Below are 23,379 nucleotides of genomic sequence, written 5' to 3'. Positions count from 1 at the left end.
GCAAATCAATAAATGTAATCCAGCATATAAACAGAACCAAAGACAAAAACCACATGATTATCTCAATAGATGCAGAAAAGGCCTTTGACAAAATTCAACAACCCTTCATGCTAAAAACTCTCAATAAATTAGGTATTGATGGGACGTATCTCAAAATAATAAGAGCTATCTACGACAAACCCACAGCCAATATCATACTGAATGGGCAAAAACTGGAAGCATTCCCTCTGAAAACTGGCACAAGACAGGGATGCCCTCTCTCACCGCTCCTATTCAACATAGTGCTGGAAGTTCTGGCCAGAGCAATCAGGCAGGAGAAGGAAATAAAGGGTATTCAACTAGGAAAAGAGGAAGTCAAATTGTCCCTGTTTGCAGATGACATGATTGTATATCTAGAAAACCCCATTGTCTCAGCCCAAAATCTCCTTAAGCTGATTAGCAACTTCAGCAAAGTCTCAGGATACAAAATCAATGTACAAAAATCACAAGCATTCTTGTACACCAATCACAGACAAACAGAGAGCCAAATCATGAGTGAACTCCCATTCACAATTGCTTCAAAGAGAATAAAATACCTAGGAATCCAACTTACAAGGGATGTGAAGGACCTCTTCAAGGAGAACTACAAACCACTGCTCAATGAAATCAAAGAGGATACAAACAAATGGAAGAACATTCCATGCTCATGGGTTGGAAGAATCAATATCGTGAAAATGGCCATACTGCCCAAGGTCATTTATAGATTCAATGCCATCCCCATCAAGCTACCAATGACTTTCTTCACAGAATTGGAAAAAACTACTTTAAAGTTCATATGGAACCAAAAAAGAGCCCATATTGCCAAGTCAATCCTAAGCCAAAAGAACAAAGCTGGAGGCATCATGCTACCTGACTTCAAACTATACTACAAGGCTACAGTAACCAAAACAGCATGGTACTGGTACCACAACAGAGACATAGATCAATGGAACAGAACAGAGCCCTCAGAAATGATGCCGCATAGCTACAACTATCTGATCTTTGACAAACCTGACAAAAACAAGAAATGGGGAAAGGATTCCCTATTTAATAAATGGTGCTGGGAAAACTGGCTAGCCATATGTAGAAAGCTGCAACTGGATCCCTTCCTTACACCTTATAATTAAAGATTTAAATGTTAGACTTAAACCCTTAAAATCCTACAAGAAACCTAGGCAATACCATTCAGGACACAGGTGTGCAAGGGATTCATGTGCAACAAAAGCCAAAATTGACAAATGGGATCTCATTAAACTAAAGAGCTTCTGCACAGCAAAAGAAACTATCATCAGAGTGAACAGGCAACCTACAGAATGGGAGAAAATTTTTGCAACCTACTCATCTGACAAAGGGCTAATATCCAGAATCTACAATGAACTCAAACAAATTTACAAGAAAAAAACAAACAACCCCATCAAAAAGTGGGCAGAGGACATGAACAGACACTTCTCAAAAGAAGACATTTATGCAGCCAAAAAACACATGAAGAAATGCTCATCATCACTGGCCATCAGAGAAATGCAAATCAAAACCACAGTGAGATACCATCTCACACCAGTTAGAATGGCCATCATTAAAAAATCAGGAAACAACAGGTGCTGGAGAGGATGTGGAGAAATAGGAACACTTTTACACTGTTGGTGGGACTGTAAACTAGTTCAACCATTGTGGAAGTCAGTGTGGCGATTCCTCAGGGATCTCGAACTAGAAATACCATTTGACCCAGCCATCCCATTACTGGGTATATACCCAAAGGACTATAAATCATGCTGCTATAAAGACACATGCACACGTATGTTTATTGCGGCACTATTCACAATAGCAAAGACTTAGAACCAACCCAAATGTCCAACAACAATAGACTGGATTAAGAAAATGTGGCACATATACACCATGGAATACTATGCAGCCATAAAAAATGATGAGTTCATGTCCTTTGTAGGGACATGGATGAAACTGGAAAACATCATTCTCAGTAAACTATCGCAAGGACAAAAAACCAAACACCGCATGTTCTCACTCATAGGTGGGAATTGAACAATGAGAGCTCATGGACACAGGAAGGGGAACATCACACTCCTGGACTGTTGTGGGGTTGGGGGAGGGGGGAGGGACAGCATTAGGAGATATACCTAATGCTAAACGACGAGTTAATGGGTGCAGGAAATCAACATGGCACATGGATACATATGTAACAAACCTGCACATTGTGCACATGTACCCTAAAACCTAAAGTATAATAATAAAAATAAATAAAAATAAAATAAAAAAATAAAAAATAAAAAGTTGGATCATACTATATATAATGTTATGTAATCTATTTTTTTCCCTCCACACACCATGGAACTATTTGCAGTTAAAACTGTACTTATATTCTTCCTAAACCCTTATAATGATGCATCTAGTTCTTTGAGATTGATAATTTTTTGGCCACTTGATACCATCTAGCTCCATGTAATTAAAGCACAGTCACCTGAGAGTACTAAAATTGATCATAATGTTATTTTCCTTTTCCTTTGTTTTGTTTTGTTTTGAGTTGAGTTGAAGTCTTACTCTGTCACCCAGGCTTGAGTACAGTGGCTCAATCATGGCTCACTGCAGCCTGGAACTCCTGGGCTCCAGTGATCCTCCCACCTCAACTTCCTGAGTATCTGGGACTACAGGTGCATGACACAATGCCTGGCTGTTCTTTTTATTTGTTTATTTTTAGAGATGGAGTCTTGCTATGTTGCCTGGGTTGGTCTCAATCTCCTGGGCTCAAGTGATTCTCTTGCCTTAGCCTCACAAGTTGTTAGGATTACAGGCATGAGCCACTGTGCCCAGCTATAATGTTATTTTGGCAATCATTTTCTCTTATCATCCTTGCCAATAGGCCATAGTTTAGTCATATGACAGGTTAGTGCCACTACCTACCTCCTCAGCACATGGCCCATCATTTAAAAAATCACTGTGTGTGTGTGGGTGGGGGGGGGGGGGGGGGGCACATATTTGTATCTAAATAAACCATATATATATTTAGATACAAGTATGTGCTATATATATATAATGATTTTATATATAATGATTTCAAATGGCTGGATTTATTGCACATACTTGTATCTAAATAAACCATATGGTTTATTTAGTATGTGCAATAAATTTATCCATTTGAGGTATACGGTGTTTGATCAGCTGTGACAAATGTATATGGTAATGTAAGCACCAGGCCATTCAAAATATAGAATACTTCCATTACCCCCAAAGTCCCACCTTCCTCTTTGCATTTGATACCCTTCTCCCATCCCCACCGCCAGACAAACATTGATCTATTTTCAGTACCTATAATATTGCCTTTGCGAGAATGCCAAATTAACAGCACCATAAAGCACGCAGTCTCCTATGTCTGGCTTCATTCACTTGGCGTAATGCTTTTGAGCTTTATCCATGTTGTTGTGTGTGTCAGTTGCTTGTTGCTCTTTATTGCTGAGTAGTACTCTCTTGTGTAAATATCTCACACTTTATCTATTCACCAGCTGATCCACATTTGGAGAGTTTCAATTTTTTGGCTGTTATGAATAAAGCTTCTATGAACATTCACATACGGACCTTTGTATGGACACGGTTTACATCTCCCTTATGTAATGTCTAGGAGTGGAATTGCTGGGCTTAACACTGTATGTTTAACTTTATAGGAAATTGCCAAAGTGTCTTCCAATGTGGCTGCAGATTTTGCCTGCCAGATTCTCAGTGACACTTGGTAACATCAGTCTTTGATTTTAGCCATTCTAGTGAGGTTTAGTGTACTGCCTTGTGACCTTACTTTGCATTTCCCTGATGACTCATGATATGGAGCATGTATGTTTTCATGTGCATATTGACCTACCACATGTCTTCCTCTTTGGAAAAGTAAGTCCTTTCTGTATTTTTAAAAGTGAGTTGTTTGTAAGTTTTCTTTATGTGTACCTGATACAGATCCTTTACTGGGTACACACATCTTTGATATTTTCCTATAGCTTTTGGATGGTAGCTTATATTTTTCTTTTTCCTGCTCCATCCAGTGGAAGTTTGGTGGAGAAGGGCTGATGAGTAGATGTGGCCTCCCTTGAGTCTAGGGCCCGGGGATCCTGACCGTCCTGCTGGCCTACATTTGACCTTTAAGATTGTTAAAATTCCGGGGTTTTTTCTTCTTACCCACTTTAATAACTACCACCTGCTTTTGCTCCATGCTCTGCTATAGAGCAGAAACACTTCTTGCATCCTGTCTCTCCTTGGAGGTGTTTTGTACCATTTGAAATTCAGTTCAAAGGGTGGTTTTGCAATTGCAAGTTTCTTATAGGCTAACTTTATATATATGGTTATATATAAAAATATAACATATATGGTTATATATATAAAATACAACATATATGGTTTTATATATATATATATATATATATATATGGCTTTACTGTTGTTGTTGTTGTTCCAAAATCCTCTTGCTCCTTTCTATATCTTAAGCAGAAGTGGAACTGCCTGCCTCCATCCTTGCTCTTAATATGACAAAAGTCTCCATTGATGGCATTATTGATTGGTCAGTCCTTTTATCCTGTGTAAGCCCACTGAGACCATTGTGGCCTGGGCTTTAAGGTAGTAGAAGCTAGAGCTTGAGCATTTCCATTGCCTTCATTATGAGTGAGCTGTTGCCAGTGCAGAAGGCATTTCTGCTAGTTTTCCTTGCCTTTCTCTCCAGCACCACTGGGAAGTATCTTTTCCTCATCCTTGCTAAAGGTTTTTCAAAAGCCCCTGTATATGATAGCTCCCTTTTCCATTCCACTCTTCTTTTAGTTTCTTACAGCTCTGTCCTCTGGACACTTAACACACATCCTTCTAGGACTTGTTTTTAAGATAGTATGTCTCTCACCAAAGGCTCAATTCCTTGTGCAAATGGTCCTAACTGAGATGGATACTCTCAATTCTGTCCATCTCAGAGAGCGATAATCACTCCTTCCTATACACGTGGCTGAGATGTTCAAGAGTAGTCCTAGCCTCTTCCTCAGTGGGTGTATTAACTAGGCTCTGACTGCCAACTCCTGTGACTCATACCCTCCAAGGACCAGGTTCATTAGCTCTGATATGTTGGGATTCCCAAAATGAACTCTCAAGTTATACCTTACTTCAGGAATCCTGGCTACCAATATTAATACTCTACCCTCAGATGTTCACACTCTCCTTCCAAGGTGCTGTGTTTGTATCTAAACATGTTGTTCCTGCATTTAGATGAAGGTTACGGCTTGCAATCGATTATCTGATATCAGTGCTGGCCGAATGTCCAATTCAAGCTGATTCAAGATAGTGAGTTCCCTCTCACCTTACCCCTATTTAACGCTGTGATCCTTTGAAACATACTCTGAGCGCATTTGCTTTCCAATAAAAGTAAACAAAGAAAAAAAACCCTAACAGATGACTTATTGTTTTAGAAAAGCCCATGCACTGACATGACAGATCCACTATGGCCATCATCACTGAGGCTGGGGCCATCTGCATTCAGATCATGGCAGTCACTGGTTGATGAGAACATAGCTCTTACGGGATTTCAGATGTGGTTGTGATGTCTGATAGACATGGCCATAAAATCTTCACCTCTTGCCTTCCAATACTACCTTGAGACAAGCTTACCAACAAAGTATTTGTCACTGAGCTGTAAAATTGTGACAGTGTAGCTTATTGATCCATTGTCTTGTTGGATATTATTAAACATGAGATATGGGGTTATTTCCTTCATTCCTTCCTTCCTTCCTTCTTTCCTTCCTTCCTTCCTCCTTCTTCCTTCTCTCCCTTTCTCCCTCTCTCCCTTCCTCCCTCCTTCTCTACTTCCTTCCCTCCTTCCTTCCTTCCTTCCCTCCTTCCTTCTCTCCTTCCTGTCTCCCTCCCTCCTTCCCTCCTTCCTTGCCTCCTTCCTTCCTTCTCTCCTTCCTTCCTCCCTCCCTCCCTCGTTCCTTCTCTCCTTCTTTCCCTCTCTCCTTCCTTCTTTTCTTTCTGCCTCCCTACTTCCCTCCCTCCCTCCCTCCTTTATTTCCTTGCTCCCTCCCTCCCTTTCTCCCTCTCTCCCTTCTTCACTTTCTCCCTCCTTCCCTCCCTCCTGCCTTCTCTCCTTCCTTCCTTCTCTTGCTTTCTCCCTTTCCCTCCTTCCCTCCTTCCATCCTTCTCTCCTTCCTTCCTTCCTTCTTTCCTTCCTTCCTTCTTTCCTTCCCTCCATCCTTCTTTCCTTCCCTCCATCCCCCCCTCCCTCCTTCCTTCCTCCCTTCCTCTCTCCATCCCTTTGCAGAAATTTACAATGCTCTCTATATGAAATTGGTTATATTCTGTCTCTGGGCTGTAAAACAGTTAGATTGCCACCTCTTTCTATTCTTCCTCCCCATGAAAAGAGAATGACACTTTAAGACACCTTTATAACTAGTCTACAGAACACAAAGCCCAATCTTCCAAAGGATGCCTGTCCCATTTAGGGTTAATAACCCTGCATTTATTAAGGACAGGGCCACAAAGTCCCAAATCCCCACCTCTTACAACTCAGAAACACTAACTTGAAGAACATCCTGGCTGACTTGGGAAACATATTTTCCTGAGACCAGTGGTTTGTGAAATATATTCTCCAATTGGCTGATCTCTTGCACAGTTGTTTGTCATAATCAGATTTTGAGGCCATGTATCTCCCTTCAAGTGGTGATTGTGCTATAACCTCTGGATCCATCCACATTTCTGGTTTTGGTAGAGCAGATCTCAGCAATGAATGAAAACCGTAGCTGCCTTATCAAATAGCAGCAGTACTTGTTTTGTCTAATAGTGCTGGAAATTAGTTTTTCAGGCACTGATCTTGACAGGTCAGCTGTCAAAAGTGGGTGTCTGCGGCCATAAATTCATTGATCCTGTAAACAAAATTCTGTCTGCAAAATACAAGGGGAAGTCAGAGTAGACTCACTCATGTACAAATGAAATGGTCTGGAGCTGTATGACTAAGTGTCGGGACTTCTTTGGGTAAAAGCTTTTTCTGGCTTCCCACTTATCAAGCCCATCGGCCTCATTTGGCTTTTATTGACTGAAACATTTTCCTGAGCATTCAGAGTGGGGAGCGCCAGACCCCTCAGGATGGGGGGAGGGATGCAAGTCTCTCCTAATCTTGGGTGACTACAAGGCTGGTGATCCATTTAAAGCCTTCATTTACATAAAAAATTCCACTGGATTATTTCATGTGAACTGTGTTTTTCTATGTTCTGGCCTTATATTTTGGATTGCAGACAGATGGCCTTGCCCAGAAATGATGGAGGTTTACCACTCTTGTCTTAAGATTTGGGCAAGATCACACAGTTTTGTGGAAATGGGGAGATTCACTCAGCCTGGAGCACTTGGCTTCTGTCTGATGTGAGGGAATAATAAACTTTCCTACCCAATATAAAGGATCCTGAATCCTGAAACATAGTTGCACTTTGATGTGTTTGAAAGGCAGAATTTTGATTTTTTGCTTTGAAGTATTTTTTTTTCTTGCTTTACCAGGGTAGAGGATGCCTAAAGGCCAGGGAGAAGTCTGTATTAAAGCAAAACAAAACAAAAATACTTTTAATTCCTAACCACTTTTAGATGAAGAGAGAAGCATGATAATAGGCTTGGAAGAATTTTTTTTCCTTCATGAAATTCCATTTTAATTTACGTGGCCTTCTCATATTAAGGTTGTCTGAATATTAACTAAAATGATTTGAAGCTGCTCCTCTTTCTCAGCGGAGAAAGATTACTTGGATTTCTTATCTTCATGGATCTGGGCCTCAGCTGTGGCCACTTCCTATCTCCCAACCCTACAGTTTACAGAGCTCGCACCGTCTTGGAGAGATCCTAGAATATGAGATGCTGTGCTGGTCAAACTAGCCATATGCCCCCTCTAGGAGATGAGGCATCCCTAGACCAAAATTCCTTATAGCCAAAGCACTGATTTATTGGGTTCTGACTCTCAGATTGGCCTTGACATACTGACAGGTAATTTGACTCCAATTGCTCCCGCATCATGCAGTTTTGAGTCGTACAAGTGCACGTGATAGGATATTGCTCAATCATCTATGCTAGTTATTTTTATCAAAGCTTATTTTACGTCCTATTAGTGAAAATCCTGTTAAAATCAGGAAGAGGATAAAGAAGGCAATAATGATTACTTATAATTCCATCACCTATATGTAACACATATATCCACGTATCACATTTTAATGTGTCTTCTCCCATTTTTACCACTACTTTTAAAAAAACACAATTGCGGTCATATTGTATACAGTTTTATATCCCGGTTCTTTACTTTGTGATTCTTAATGAAGCTATCTTATAATAGACCATTTCAAAGTTATTTTCTTCTTTGAGCAGCCCCTCAATTTGGTAGGCAAGGAAGATTTCTATTTCCCATTTCATAGATAAGAAAATAGAATCGACTGGGCACAGTGGCTCATGCCTGTAATCTCAATACATTGGGAGGCTGAGGCCAGTGGATCTCTTGAGCCCAGAAGTTTGAGATCAGCCTGGGCAACATGGCAAAGCCCCATCTCTACAAAAAATAGAGAAAAATGTGTAGGATGTAGTGGTGCACTCCTGTAGTCCCAGCTACTTGGGAGGCTGAGGTGGGAGGATCACTTGAGCCCAGGAGGCGGAGGATGCAGAGAGCCATGATTGTACCACTACATTCCATCCTGGACAACAGAGTGAGATCCTGTCTAAAAAAAGAAAAGAAAAGAAAATGATGGAATCTCAGTAAAGTTTACTTTATTGAAAAAATATTTGTTGACTCTTTCTATGTTTCAAGCACTGTGCTGTCAAGTGCTATCTAAGTTCACTCAGGTAAGTGGTGACAACAATTAGAACATAGGTCTACTGACTCATGAATGTCTGCTAAGTTCACACCTCCAAGTTCCCATCTTCTTCTCCAGTTACAGAAGTTAATGTTGGAGAGGAGAGCCTGGAATTTGAGGCAAGGTTGGAGATCCTGAGATGGGAATGAGCAAAGCCAGGTCTAGCCCAAGAGTCCGAGGCTCTAGACAGCTTATGAAGACAGAGTTTTGACTCTAGAGAACATGGCAAGAAACCCCAATGCCACAGCTGACTCACTGACTTAGGCCAAGAGTAGAAGGAACTGGAGGTCCTTCTATTTCATTTCTATTGCAGATTTGCATAAATCATGGATATTGGGCTGAACATTCATTAGTTGTGATAAATGTGTCATTCTAATGTTATATCTTAATGGGAAAAACTGGCTTACGGATATATTGACATTTTCTGTACAATATCTACAACTTTTCTGTAGATCTAAAACTATTCTAAAGTGAAATCTTATTTCAACAAAACAAGTAAGAGTTTACCAGACCCAGAAGAGGAGAAAGGGCATTCCAGGCAGAGAAAAACTAGATACAAGTATCAGGAGGGAATGTGGTGTGCCTGAGAAAGGAGGAGGGATTTTGGGGATTTTAGTGTACTGTAACTACATAAACTAAAGTGAGGTTGAGAGTCAGGATTGCCTCTGGATGAGGAAGGCTTTTCTTTTAGGCCAAGCTTAAAAGTCTTAGAATTTATTCTGTAGGAAAAAGGAACTCATTAGAATATTTTAATTAATATAGTTAATATTTGAGTTTATTTATTGTAAGGGTACCCATTTGCCTATTGAAGGATGTGCTATGAGAGAGAGGTTGAGAGTAATGAAACCAATGAGAAAGCTGTTGCAAAGGTCTAGGGGGACTGAGGTGGTGCCTCCTGGAGCCAAGCAGTGAGCCAGAAGCAGAGAATGATGTTCAGGGCTTCATCCCAACTGTTTCTTCCTGCCTCCATCCTCCATTCTAATTTCTGATTATAATCCCAGTAGAAAGACAGGTAAAGCCTTGTTGATCAAGATGCACAGAGCCCCATTCCACTCATCCAAGCCAAGACAGTAGAGAATTAAGATGCCCCTTCACTGTACCAGGAAGGTTTGGCAGCAGATGCTAGGAATCTGGGTCCTGGTGCAGGATAAGAGTATTGAGTGTCTGGAATGGTCACATCATCATTAGGGCAAGATGTCTTCTGTTATGACTCTATGAGCCATTGGGATGGTCAAGAAGACCTCTGTAACTCCACCCACACCCAGGAGAAGTAGCAGCACACACATCAGGGCTAAGCAGCTCCAGCACCTGGGCTAAGCAGTTATAGGAGTGCAGATGCAGGCACCCCAAACAAATATCCACTCCTGCCCCAGTGAGTCTATAGTAGAACATCCAAAGAATAGAGGCAATCAACCCCTTGGCCCCATTTGTCTGAATTTGTCCTCTTCCCTCTGACAAACATTTTAATCCAGCTGTAGGAACCAATTGTGCATCTTAATGCAATTTCTCCCTTCCCTTCCCTCCCCCTCCCCCTCCCCCTTCCCCTCCCCTCCCCTCCCTTCCCTTTTCTTTCTTTCTTTCTCCCTCCCTCCCTCCCTCCCTCCCTTTCTTTCTCTCTCCGTCCCTCCCTCCCTTTCTTCCTCCCTCCCTCCCTCCCTTCCTTCCTTCCTTCTTTCCTTCTTTTTTTTTTTTTGTCAGGGTCTCACTCTGTTGCCCAGGCTGGAGTGCAGTGGCACAATTGCGACTCCCTGCAGTCTTGACCTCCTGGTCTCAATCGATCTTCCTACCTCAGTAGCTGGGACTACAGGTGTATGCCACCACATCTGGCTAATTTTTTATTTTTTATAGAGGCAGTATTTCACCATATTGCCCAGGCTGGTTTTGAACTCCTGGACTCAAGCGATTCACCTGCTTTGGCCTCCCGAAGTTCTGGGATTGCAGGCATAAGCCACAGCTCCCAGCCTATTTCTTAAGATCCAATGAAGAAATAGCCATGATTTTTGCTTTTTTTTTTTTTTTAACTGTATCATTACCCAAAGTGTGGCATTTTGGTATCTTCGAGGTCTTTAAGCAGAATTTTGGGTAGATCTTCACTTGTTCTTTATCTCGATGCCCCCAAATTAATTAGTGGTGGTGGTGGTGGGTGGTTCTTTGGGGTACATGGCCATCTTTTTTACTAATTTATTTATTCATCACGCCAAGGCATCCTATTATTTAGGATGGAGTGGGTCTTGGTGGGCATCATGTCCAAGGTGACAACAGGAAATTCCAGGTTTCTTTAAAACTGACTCTGGAACTCCATCTCTTATTCTTATGGTTTTACTTTATATCTCAGAGTTGTTGTCTCTTCCAGGAGGAATGACTTCTCAGGTTCTATGGCCTTATAGTCAGGGCTCAGTGTACAGACCCTGCTGCAGATGTCAGGACCATGGGAAATGCTGAGAGAGTAGAAGCATTCTTAAGTGGAACAGTTGGTGGTTCCTTTAGGGCCCCTAGTAGCACTTTTCCACTGGGGTTCTTCTTCTCTTCAGGTTAACTAGGGGGTCTTATGGATTTTCCCTGACAACAGTATATACTGCCTGTGGCAGTTTGACCCTTTAGCCCCCTGCTATTTAAATTGTGGTCCATGGATTAGCAGCAGCAGTAGCAGCAGCAGCATCACCTGGGAGCTTGTTAGACATGAATAATCTCAGGCCCCAGAATCAGAAAGTGCATACAAAATCCCTGGGTGATTTGTGTGGATATCATAGTTTGAGCATCATGGCTTTAATCTATACCAGTGGTTCACAATTCTGGCTGTGCATTAGAATCACCTGGGGAGCTAAATTATCCATCTCTAGTCTACTACAGACCAATTAAATAAGAGGCTCTGGGGGTAGGGCCCAACTTTCAGTACATTTTATTATAAAGCCCCCTTAAGAGATACTAATATGCAGCCAAGTTGGAGGCCCAGTGACCTAGAAGAGCAGGAGTTCTCAACCTTGGCTGCAATATCAGAAGCACTCAGGAGGCATTAACACTTCCTATGCTCAGGCCCTGAGATCCTGATTTAGTTGACTTGAGATGGGGCTGGGTATCTGCATTTTGTTATGTCTTCCCCATTAATAGTCGAGAATCATTTCTGAGACAAAAGTTTTGTCATTGTACAGACCCTGCAAGGATGCAGGGAGGGGAAGCAGTCTCATGAACAACTGTGTCTCCTCATTGTTTCTGAGCCAAGGTAGGTTCTCCTTGACCACCTTAGGGTGACTGTCAGAGATGCATCTGGCTATTGGATATACTCTGCAGGCTTAAGAGAATGTAGCAGATTCAGAGCACATTTACTCTGCCATTAGCCTCTACCTGCCTATCAAGGAAAATGAGGGCGCTGGCACCACAGTGAAAACAGGCAGGAAGCTCTTGACCCTGCTTGCCATAGGCACCAGGGTGCAAGACAAGCTGTACACTTGAGAGTTTGCTACTTGCTTTGCTGCTGAGCTTCATCCTACCCATGGAGGGGGCAATGGCTGAACTCTAGGGCCTTGTGGCCTGGGCAAGTCAAAGGAGTAATTAAAGAAAGAGGGTATTTTGCAGGCATCACAGTGACATGGCCTCTGTGGGTGAACAGAATAAAACTGGACATAAACATTTGTTCTAGAGACAAGTTCTCACCGGTTGGTTTCATTTTAGGGCTGTGCTGAGCTCTAGAGATCCAGGTGAGCTGAAGGAGGACATGTAACTCTGTCTTCCATATATCTATTCTCTTTAGGGTTTTAAAATGGCTCTGGGTCTCTGGGAACTCCAGGGGACTACTGTTCACCTACCTGCCTAATGCAGGATTCCAGTGTAGGAGCCGAGGTCCTAAGGTGTGCACAAGTGCCAGTTCCATCCCTCACAATCTTTATTTTTCCTTCACAGTTGGCGACATGGGACTCAGAGAAGGGCTTGAATGGCAGCTTGCAAGAGAGGCCCATGGGCAGCCGCCTCCAAGGATTGACTCTCAAAGTGGTGACTGTCTTGGTAGGATCATGGGGACATTCTGGGAGCTACACCATCCAGGCTGTTGAATCAGAGGCTGCTTTCTGTTTAATGCTGGGTTTGGGGAGAAGAGAATCTTGAGGAGTGTTGTGAGCTTTCATAAGGGCTTTCATTTAAATAATTGTGTGAATAATGAAAGGAAGAGTGAGATTGAAGTTTCTGCCCCAGGACCTCTGTGCCTTCCAAAGGAAATCCCTGAGCTGCTCTAGAAAAGGACTTCTCATCCACAGCCTCCTCTGAGGACCAGAGGGGGCCCAGCTGCTCCACTTGTTCTTGGATGTAAACTGGATCTTGACCCACTACTGGTCCTTAGGAGAGTGGTTCTGGTAGCCAGAACCCCAAGATAGATGCTGGAGGAGGACATTCTCTTAGCACCCGACACCACTGATGGGCTCATGTGACACAAGTTCAGAATGAAGACCATTTGGTAGTTGCAACTTTTCTGCATGGGTGTCCTGGAATCATAGACTTTTGCATTTGTAAGAGACTTTAAAAGCATCTTCCTTTCAATTGCTTTTTTCAAATTTTTATAAAAACAGCAGGAGATATTATAGATTTGCCTCTTATTGGCTGGGTCATACATGCCCAAATGTCCCCTCTGTCCCAGCAGACACTAGCATTCCCTTGGCTCAGAAACCTTTGGCAGCAGTATTTCTGCATTCCCTGTTTGCACACTACAGATAAGCTTTACACCCTATTTCCCAACACAACTAAATTAATGAGCTATACTCCCTGGAGCTGTTTGCCAAAGGCCCCTTGTTCAGTTTCACACAAGAAGGAAGGGGAATGGTGGGGAATGCTGAGACATTTTTCAGATGACCACTTTGCTCACATGTGGCATAGCACAACATGTGCAGGTGTGAGCATGGCATGGCTTTGAACTCAGAACTCTGGGTTTGAATTCTGTCCTACCCTTTGACTTCTGGTCTGGCCTTGGCCAGTTAATCCATATCCACTTTATAGTATAGCCAGTAGATACAATGATTTTTCTCTCAACCTAATGTTACAGAGCTTTATCACCACTTATTATCCTGGATGAGAAGTTGCATGTTTCTTATGTGGGCCTCATATAATTTTGGCATATTCTAAGGATACGGTCCTAGCTCTGCATGGATGTTACAAATGGAGGAAGGAAAACAAACCATGTTATTCAGGGAACTAGGGGTTGGGGCAGAGCCTGGGATAACATAACACAAGACAAATGAATCTCCACTCCTCTGTATGGACCTACTGATTGGAGTGATCATCCTGTGCACTGTTCCTTGAGTGTCCATAAACTGCTTTTAGAAAATGGCAGAGAAGTTGAGCCTCGAGTCCTAAATTAGGGAACTGCAAATGTTCTAATCAGATATTTCTCTCTAACATTACACTGGAAATATGTGTTGATGAACCTGTTATTTAATTGGAGAACCTTCATTCTGTTGTCCTCAGGAAGAGCCTTTCGTGATGGTGGCTGAGAACATCCTAGGACAGCCCAAGCGCTACAAAGGATTCTCCATAGATGTCCTGGATGCACTGGCCAAGGCTCTGGGCTTCAAATATGAGATTTACCAAGCCCCTGATGGCAGGTACGGTCACCAGCTCCATAACACCTCCTGGAACGGGATGATCGGGGAGCTCATCAGCAAGGTAGGTCCCCACAGCAGATCCAGGGGGAGGGGCACCCTAGTCTTCCTCTGGGGTAATATCTAAACTTGACCAATTGCACAGTGGAAACCTTGGGACCAGCTAAACAGACCACAGTTACCATTCTCCCCACACAAAGGCTCTTTTGTCCTCAAATCCCCTGCTACATCCATTTCTGCTCTTGTATCTCCTCATCTCTGACACTCTATGTTACCTCCCTGCCCATTGCTGTCATTCCTTTGAAGTCTATCATCCACTGTGCCTACTCTGTAGCACACCCTTCAAGGAACCTACCCCACATTTAGGGTGAGGCAGAAACCTGGTTCCCACCAGGGGTACTGATGAGTGCTCATTCTCCTATCCCTTAGAGACCACAGGTAGGATATTCATACACATGTGTGTATATCTACATTGCTATGTGTTGATGGTGTGGCATCCCCCAGGTCGTCATACTCATTTAAATCGTACTCTTCTTCCTTCCCATAGAAACTGCATCTTCATTGAAACTCATGGTATGAGGCCAACTTACCATGTCCCTGTTCTTGTCATCTCATGACACTGGGTCATTTCCCCATGATCATTTATCATGGTGGCATCTGACTCAAATTCTCTGTCTCCATTATTCCTTCTGCCACCATTCTGACAATTTCTGACATCCCTGTGGACAACACTGGACTCCCAGTACTTTGACCTCCTCCCCTCCAGGGACCTGTGCTGTACTCCACTCCAGTGATCACCCCTATGCATCTCGTTAGCATCTTACATGTCACCATCACTGCATGACCACAACAAGTTGTCCTTCTGACTCTTTTGAACCTTTACTCTCACAGCACAGGCCCTTTGCTTTTAAAATCTGTAAAGGCAGACACTAGGCTTGTCATTCGTCTGATTTCTATTAATCTTTTTCAGAAACACCTTTACTATGATAAATTCACATACTATAAAATTTACCCATTTTAGATATACAATTCAATGATTTTTAGTAAAGATACTGGGTTGTGCAACCTTCATTATAATCTAGTTTTAGAATACTTCCGTCACCCCATTGATATCTTTCATATCTAATTATAGTTAATGCTATTCCCACCCCCAGCCCTAGGCAACCATTAATCTACTTTCTCTCTTATAGAGTTGCTTCAGTGGACATTTTGTGTAAATGGAGTCACAAAAGATGTGGTCTTTTGTGTCTGGTTCTTTCCACATAGTGTGTGTATTTGAGGACCATCCTTCTCTGCAGCTTCTGTGCCTTTCTGATACTGCATCCTCTATGGGTGGCCAGACAAACCCCTCCTCCCTTCATCCCTTGTGACTCCCTCTGTTCTTGATTTTTTTGTTGCATCCTAAGCCTGAATGGATTCTATTATCTATCCTCTTCACTCTAAAATCCAGGTTGCTGCACTCAATTAGAGAAGGAAATTGTGAATCTGTCCAGATTGCTTTAGAAACCCTGTGTGGTCTCCAAAATCAGCTGGGCCCTTCAGTACTGCCAGAATCTTTTAACTTGTCCTTTGTTGGGCTCCTTGGCTGTGTCTCTCAGAGACTGTTTAAAAAGTTTACCTTTCTTCTTGAGCTACCTAAGAATCTTCTATCCTTCCCAACTAAAAAAAAAAAAAAAAAAAAAATGATTGCACTTCTATATTGGGGAAATAAACTGAGACTTTGGGGCATAAAATTGTACTTCTAATTCCTATGAAATTTACATCTGCAAGCACCTGCCATCTCCCACAGAGGGGAGTGTCTCCTGTCCCCTGTCAGTCTGTCCCACTGTCACAGGACAACCCCTCCACCTGTGCCATGAGTTGATTCTTTTGATTCCTTTGTGCCTCCTTTGAACCTTGCTTCGTAGTTTCCCTTCATTCTGTCTTGTAAGCCTATCCTGCTCCACTAAATCTCTTTTTAAGCCCTAAAATATGCTCCAAACTTTCCTAATCCTAAAAATTGTCCCTGGATGCTAGGGTTTTTAGAAGAGAGGCAAGAACCAGAGATGCCAGTGTGACAAGTGTAAGAGGAGAGTGTTGATAGGGTCACCACCTATTTTCTGTCTTTACTCAAGGTATAGTATTAGATTTCTGTTTAGGACATGAGTATATCTGCCCCTAGCCTACATATTAAACTTTGAAAAAATCCTTCCATACGTGTTTCTCCAGTTTGAGCATGGAGGTTGAATCAGTTGTCACTATTGGTCATTCTAAAAGAGACTAGTTCTGCTGATGCCGAACTTGGAGGGTCAAGAGCCCAGATCATTATGATGACTGCCTTTCAGTGCTCTTGTGACTAAAGGAGGACTCTAGGCCCCATTGTCACCTGGCATCCACCCATCCAGACATGAAGCTCGTAATTGCCCCAAACTTGGCAGTTTCATCCTCACAGTCTGGATCCATCTTAATGGGGTTTCTGTCTGTTTTTAAAATGAAGCCCATTTTCAAAAGCAAACATCTTGGGAGGTAATTTTGAGGTCATAGTAGGGCACGTCTAGAGAGATTCTTCACACCATGGCTTTACCATGGAAGAATAAACCTGTGGGTTTGCAAGCCATGAATTAAGGATGGTGGAAGATAGAAATAAATAGGTGACCCCTTTATTCTTTCAGTATTTTACTCTCTGGCATAAAGTCTACATATAAAAAACTCACTGGCTAATATGTTAATGAGGTCTAACATAGTTGTAGAACTCACCATATAACTTCTGAAGTGTTTTAGAAAAGAGAGAGATCAATGTGGGATAATAGAGTCTGAGAGGTATGATGAAGAAATGGAGTGTGCCTCTGGTCTTAACATGTAGGGAGGATGTACACAGGCCTAGAAGATAGAAGGGCCTTCTTGGTGGAGGGTAGAGGGAAACATAGGGAAAATAAAAAGAAGATAGCTAAAGTTTGGTAGGAAAACAGCAAAGTGAAGATAAACTATAATTCGTAGAGAAATGAAGATACTTTACTCCGCTCTTTTCTGTAGAAGCGATTTCCTGAAGTTTTTAGAAGAGAGAAACTTGTAAGGTGAAGGAAATAGTAACAGACAACTTAGTGTTGGATTTTCCTTATAATATTCAGACTCTCAGGGTGCCAGCTCTCAAACCCATTCCTCTGAACAGAGCAACTCAAAGGGCAGAGGGTGGACCTTGACCCAGGGCAGAACCCAGCAGTAAGCTGAGGACTGCCATCTAATGAGATGGCTTTGCCTTTCAGAGAGCAGACTTGGCCATCTCTGCCATCACCATCACCCCAGAGAGGGAGAGCGTTGTGGACTTCAGCAAGCGGTACATGGACTATTCAGTGGGGATTCTAATTAAGAAGCCCGAGGAGAAAATCAGCATCTTCTCCCTCTTTGCTCCATTTGATTTCGCTGTGTGGGCCTGCATTGCAGCAGCCATCCCTGTGGTTGGTGTGCTGATATTTGTGTTGAACAGGATACAGGCTGTGAGGGCTCAGAGTGCTGCCCAGCCCAGGCCGTCAGCTTCTGCCACTCTGCACAGCGCCATCTGGATTGTCTATGGAGCCTTCGTACAGCAAGGTACCTTTCTGGTTTCCTGATCCTTGAATAGCTCTAGGGGCCTGGAAGAACTTATCCATTGGCAAAGTTCTCAGGTGCATTTTACCAAAGTCATTCCAAATGCAATTTTACTTAATCTCTAGGACAGTACAAATGTCATGCTGCACCCAATTTCTCTGAATAATATCAGAGAAAAATTAAATGAAACAACAATAAGGAGCTCAACTTCAATTCCTGATTCTCCACTTTAGATAAAATTAACTTTGGAGTTCTGCTTTGCACTTTTCTCTCCTCCTACATTAAAGTGATTGCTATGCACATGAGGTTGTCAATGAAACTGTGAATCTTGCTTAAATTTGATAACTTAATGGGGAAAAAGATCCCAATTGTGTTGCAATCATTTAAGCAGTACTCCAGTCATTCTTGAGGTACAAATTCTCCTACCCCTGAGGGGTCTGGATGGTACTTCTATCCAGTAGTGAGTTATAGGATTGTGCCATTTTGACTGGAGCAACAAATTGCAAAGTTTCTAATGTGAGTCTTGGTCCTGTTTGCACCATGGCAAATGCTTTGTGAGGTTATGTAAGGAGAATAAGCAGTGAGAAGCTCTCTTCTCCTAACACTTTAGAGACCAAAGAGAAATAATTGGCCTCAAAGAGGCTAAACTTCTAACTAAAAGTCTCATGCCATGATTTCTGAAAATTCTGGGGAAAGAAAAGCCATCTAGTGAGGGCTGAATACTAATAAAAGTGATATGGGACATCTCATTTCTCAGGTTTAAAAGAAAGCCAGGGAGCCCTCCATGTAGTAGGAGGTATTTCTATATTTACAGAATTCCCGAGTCTGCTATATATGAATTTGAAATTGGAAAGGGATCTTACATAAGGCTGCAGCCCTAGAAGTTCTTACCACTGTGAGGTAGAATCTTCTAACTGAAAGGTTTTGATATTCAGACCCCAACCCTTGGTGTTTTGACAAACTTCACACCACTAGAAGCCCAGTCCTAACCTCCATATTTTGTGGTCCTCTGCCCCTGTCCAAGATCCATGGTTTTAGGATCCTATCCCAGAATTGGCACAGATGCCCAGACCCAGCTGGCAGTCACCTCCCTGGTTCCAGCCCATCATGAGTGATGACCTGTGTGCCTGGCTGCAGGGCAGAGCACCTCCCTGGGGATGGGAGGGAGAGCAGAAGCCACTGGCCAATCCACTTTGCCTCCCGCAGGTGGCGAATCTTCCGTGAACTCTGTGGCCATGCGCATCGTGATGGGCAGCTGGTGGCTTTTCACGCTCATTGTGTGCTCCTCCTACACAGCCAACCTTGCTGCCTTCCTCACAGTGTCCAGGATGGACAACCCCATAAGGTAAGCCTATTCCTCCTTGATCTGGAGCCAGCAGCTCAGAGAGGCTTTAAAGAGGATGTAAACCTTTCCAGGGCAGTGTGTTGTATGATGGAGAGGGCTCTGATCTGCAAACTGATGGTCTCCTGGAATCTTTAGTGCATGGAGAAGAGCTTCACTCGTGTTGTATTTTATCTCAGGCACAATTACATAAATGTATGAATTCATTAAATAATATTTCCTGAAAATTTAATGCTGGCTACAAAGCTAAGAAATCAATTAACAAATTACATTTTCTCAGACATTTAAACATTGATTACAGACTTATTTAATCAAAATTTTATAAATATTTAGTTAAAATTAATTTAAACCAGAAGTCTAATAATATGCTTTTTTCAATCTTCAAACACCTTAAAATGATTTTTTTCAAAAATGCCAATTGCCACAATAAGTAGAAAACATATTTCATGCACATTTATATGATTATAAAATTATTGAAACCAAAGACTAAAAATGTGTCTTCATTTTTACAAAATGTTAAGATTATGGCATAAAAGAATGAGCTGAATATAGCAAAATAACTCTTGAAAGTGACTGTATTTTATGATCAGATTCCCAAAAATAGTGTAAATTACAAAAAAAAGAACTTGGACAGAGTGAATTTGGTTTGGATGTGTGGTTGCTGAAGTGGCCATAGGCATGGATCTGTTGTACACTTCATTGGATACAATATTGGCTTCAGTATTGCCTCTAACTTGATCTCCGATTATGGTTTTTTGAGTCACTGCCTTTAGTAACATCCCTTTAATTAATCACACTCACTGTCATCATATTGGTTCTTTTGATCCATAGCTCTTAATCAAGTCATCCATACTTAACCAGCCTCTATGGGTCTCAACTAGCTATTGAAAAGAGTTTAAACTCCTTGACTAGGATTCAAGATTCAGTATGATATTGTCTAATATCTTTATTAAATTGACATTTTTATTGAGATAATTACAGATTCATATGTAGTTGTAAGAAATAATGCAGAGAGGTCTCCTGGGATCCTTTACCCAGTTTTCTCAATGGTAACATTTTGCAAATGTCTAATATATCCAAACCAGGGTATTGACATTGATACAGTTGATTGATTTTATTCACAGTTCCCCTCTTGTACTCATTCTCTCTGTGTGTCTGTGTATATGTGTGTGTGCATTCGGGTCTATACTATTTTATCACTTATAAACTTGTGTATCTGCACCACAGTAAAGATACTGAACAGATCTATCACCACAAGGATCCTTTGTGTTGTCCTTTTATAACCACCCAACTTTTTTCACATTTCTTCCCTTGCCACTCTGTCCCCAACTCTGGCAACCATTAATTGTACCCTATCTCTAAAATTTTGTCATTTCAGTATGTGATATAAATGGAACAATACCTTTTGGCTTTGGCTTTTTCACTCAACATAATTCCTTAGCGATTTATCCACGTTTTCGTTGTATTAGTAGTTCACTGCTTTGATTATATCACATATACCACATATGAGTAATATCACATATACCACAGTTTGTCTAACCATTCCCCCATTGGAGGACATCTGGGTTGCTTCCAATTCTTGGCAATTATGAAAAAAGCTGCCATGAACATTTGCGTGCAGGTTTTTGCGTGAACATGAGTTTTTATTTACATGTGGTAAACACCAAAGAGTGCAATTGCTGGATCATATGGCGAGTTCATGTCGGGTATTGTAAGAAGGTATCAAACTGCTTTCCAGAGTGTCTGTACCATTTTATATTTCTGCCAGTGATGTAAGAATAATCCAGTTTCTCTGCATCTTTCCTGACATTTGGTGTTGCCATTATTTTTCATTTTACCATTCTGATAGGTGTGGAGTCATACCTCATTGTGGTTTTATTTTGCACTTCCTTAATGACTAATGATCTTGCACACCTTTTTTTGTGCTTATTTGCTATGTATATATCCCCTTCAGTAAAATATCTGTGTTTATCTTTTCTAAATGGATTGCTTATTACTTTTGAGTTTTGAAAGTTCTTTATATATTTTATATACTAGTTCTTTGTCAGATATGCAGTCAGCAAATATTTGCTGCCACTCTATAGCTTGTCTTTTCAAACTCTTGTCTTTTCACCATGAAAAGGTTTTAATTTTGATGAGATTCAATTTAGAGAATTATTTATTTCATGAATCACACTTTTGATGTCAAGTCTTTTCCTAGCCTGAGACCCTGAAGATTTTCTACTTTTATTTTTTACTGAAAACGTTTGCATTTTGCAATTCAGTCCACAATCAATTTTGAGATAATTTTATAAAGTTTGAGGTTTAGGTTGAGATTTTAGGGGTTTTTTTTTCTTTTCTTTCTCTCTCTCTCTCTCTTTTTTTTTTTTGTCTGTTTGTTTTGGTCTATGGATGCCCAATAGCTTTAATACTATTTGTTGAAAAGGCTATCCTTCCTCCATGGAATTGCTTTTGTATTTTGTGAGAAAACAGTTGGACATATTTGTATGTATCTAAATTGTCTATTCTGTTCCATTGTTATATGTGATTGTCCCTTTGCCAACACCATACTATCGTGATTACAGCAGCTATAGCATAAGCCTTACTATAGGGTAGAGTGATTCCTCCTATTTTAATCTTCTTTGTTAGGATTATTTTAGCTATTCTAGGATGTGCATCTACATATATAAATTTTTTCTCATTTGTATTTTTTGTTATTTTCAAAATTAACAGCTAAAGGATTTCAGAATTATATTCAGAGCAAATTGACTAATTGAAAAATTAACAGAACACAATTAATTAAAATTTTCCCATTTAATAATTAATAAATAACAAAGTATCAGTGAATCTAATAGTGGATTGAGTTTGAACCCAGCTCAATAATTAGTTGGCTAAATATTTTCCTCAAAAAATTGATAAAGCAAGTAACCATTTACTATTATGTTGATCTTTTGCTAAGTTTACTTATCTTTTTTTCTTTTTGAGGTATTATTGACAAATAAAAATTTACAGTATACAACATGATATTTTGATGTAAACAGGGTCTTTGAGAAAATACTTTAATTTTGATGAGGTCAAATTTAGAAATTTGTTCTTTCATGGATCATTCTTTTGATGTTAAATCTTTGTCTATCCAGAGATCCTTAAGATTTTCTCCTGTTTTGAAATTCCTAACATTTTTATATTTTTACATTTTACATTTCATTCCACAATCAATTTTGAGTGAATTTCTGTATGAAGTTTGAGGCGTAGGCTGAGGTCTTTTTTTTCAGTCTATGGATGCTGATATGGTTTGGCTGTGCCCCCACCCAAATCTCAACCTGAATTGTATCTCCCAGAATTCCCAAGTGTTGTGGGAGGGACCCAGGGAGAGGTAATTGAATCATAGGGGCCAGTCTTTCCTGTGCTATTCTCATGACAGTGAATAAGTCTCACGAGATCTGATGTGGGTTTATCAGGGGTTTCTGCTTTTGCTTCTTCCTCATTTTCTCTTGCCACCACCATGTAAGAAGAGCCTTTCACCTCCCACCATAATTCTGAGGCTTCCCCATCCATGTGAAACTGTTAAGTCCAATTAAAACTTTTTTTTTTTGTTCCCAGTTTCGGGTATGTCTTTATCAGCAGTGTGAAAACAAACGAATACAGTAAATTGGTACTGGGAGAGGGGCATTACTGAAAAGATACCCAAAAATGTAGAAGTGACTTTGGAATTGGGTAACAGGCAGAGGTTGGAACATTTTGGATGGCTCAGAAGAAGACAGGAAAATGTGGGGAAGTTTGGAACCTCCTAGAGACTTGTTGAATGGCTTTGACAAAAATGCTGATATTGAAATGAACAATAAGGTCCAGGCTGAGGTGGTCTCAAGTGGAGATGAGGAACTTATCGGGAACTGGAGCAAAGGTGACTCTTGTTATGTTTTAGCAAAGAGACTAGCGGCATTTCGCCCCTTCCCTAGAGACTTGTGAAACTTTGAACTTGAGAGAGATGGTTTAGGGTATCCGGTGGAAGAAATTTCTAAGCAGCAAAGCATTCAAAAGGTGACTTGGGTGCTGTGAA

General features: G+C 41.2%; 1 protein-coding gene across 3 annotated transcripts in view; it reads left to right on the top strand.

The window, feature by feature from the left end:
- GRID1 (glutamate ionotropic receptor delta type subunit 1) overlaps positions 1-23,379 on the top strand; it is a 770,551-nt gene that overhangs the window by 634,666 nt on the left and 112,506 nt on the right. For all 3 annotated transcript variants that reach the window (XM_032141682.2, XM_058436447.1, XM_058436446.1), the window contains exons 9-12: positions 12,753-12,854; positions 14,304-14,501; positions 17,680-18,004; positions 19,208-19,346. In XM_032141682.2, the coding sequence (XP_031997573.1) occupies positions 12,753-12,854; positions 14,304-14,501; positions 17,680-18,004; positions 19,208-19,346 (764 nt within the window). The remainder of the gene's footprint in view (positions 1-12,752; positions 12,855-14,303; positions 14,502-17,679; positions 18,005-19,207; positions 19,347-23,379) is intronic.

Source organism: Hylobates moloch, unplaced genomic scaffold (genome assembly GCF_009828535.3).
Source record: "Hylobates moloch isolate HMO894 unplaced genomic scaffold, HMol_V3 SCAFFOLD_3, whole genome shotgun sequence".
Classification (NCBI taxonomy): domain Eukaryota; kingdom Metazoa; phylum Chordata; class Mammalia; order Primates; family Hylobatidae; genus Hylobates; species Hylobates moloch.
The sequence above is the reverse complement of the archived record's forward strand: the minus strand, read 5'-3'. Positions and strand labels throughout refer to the sequence as shown.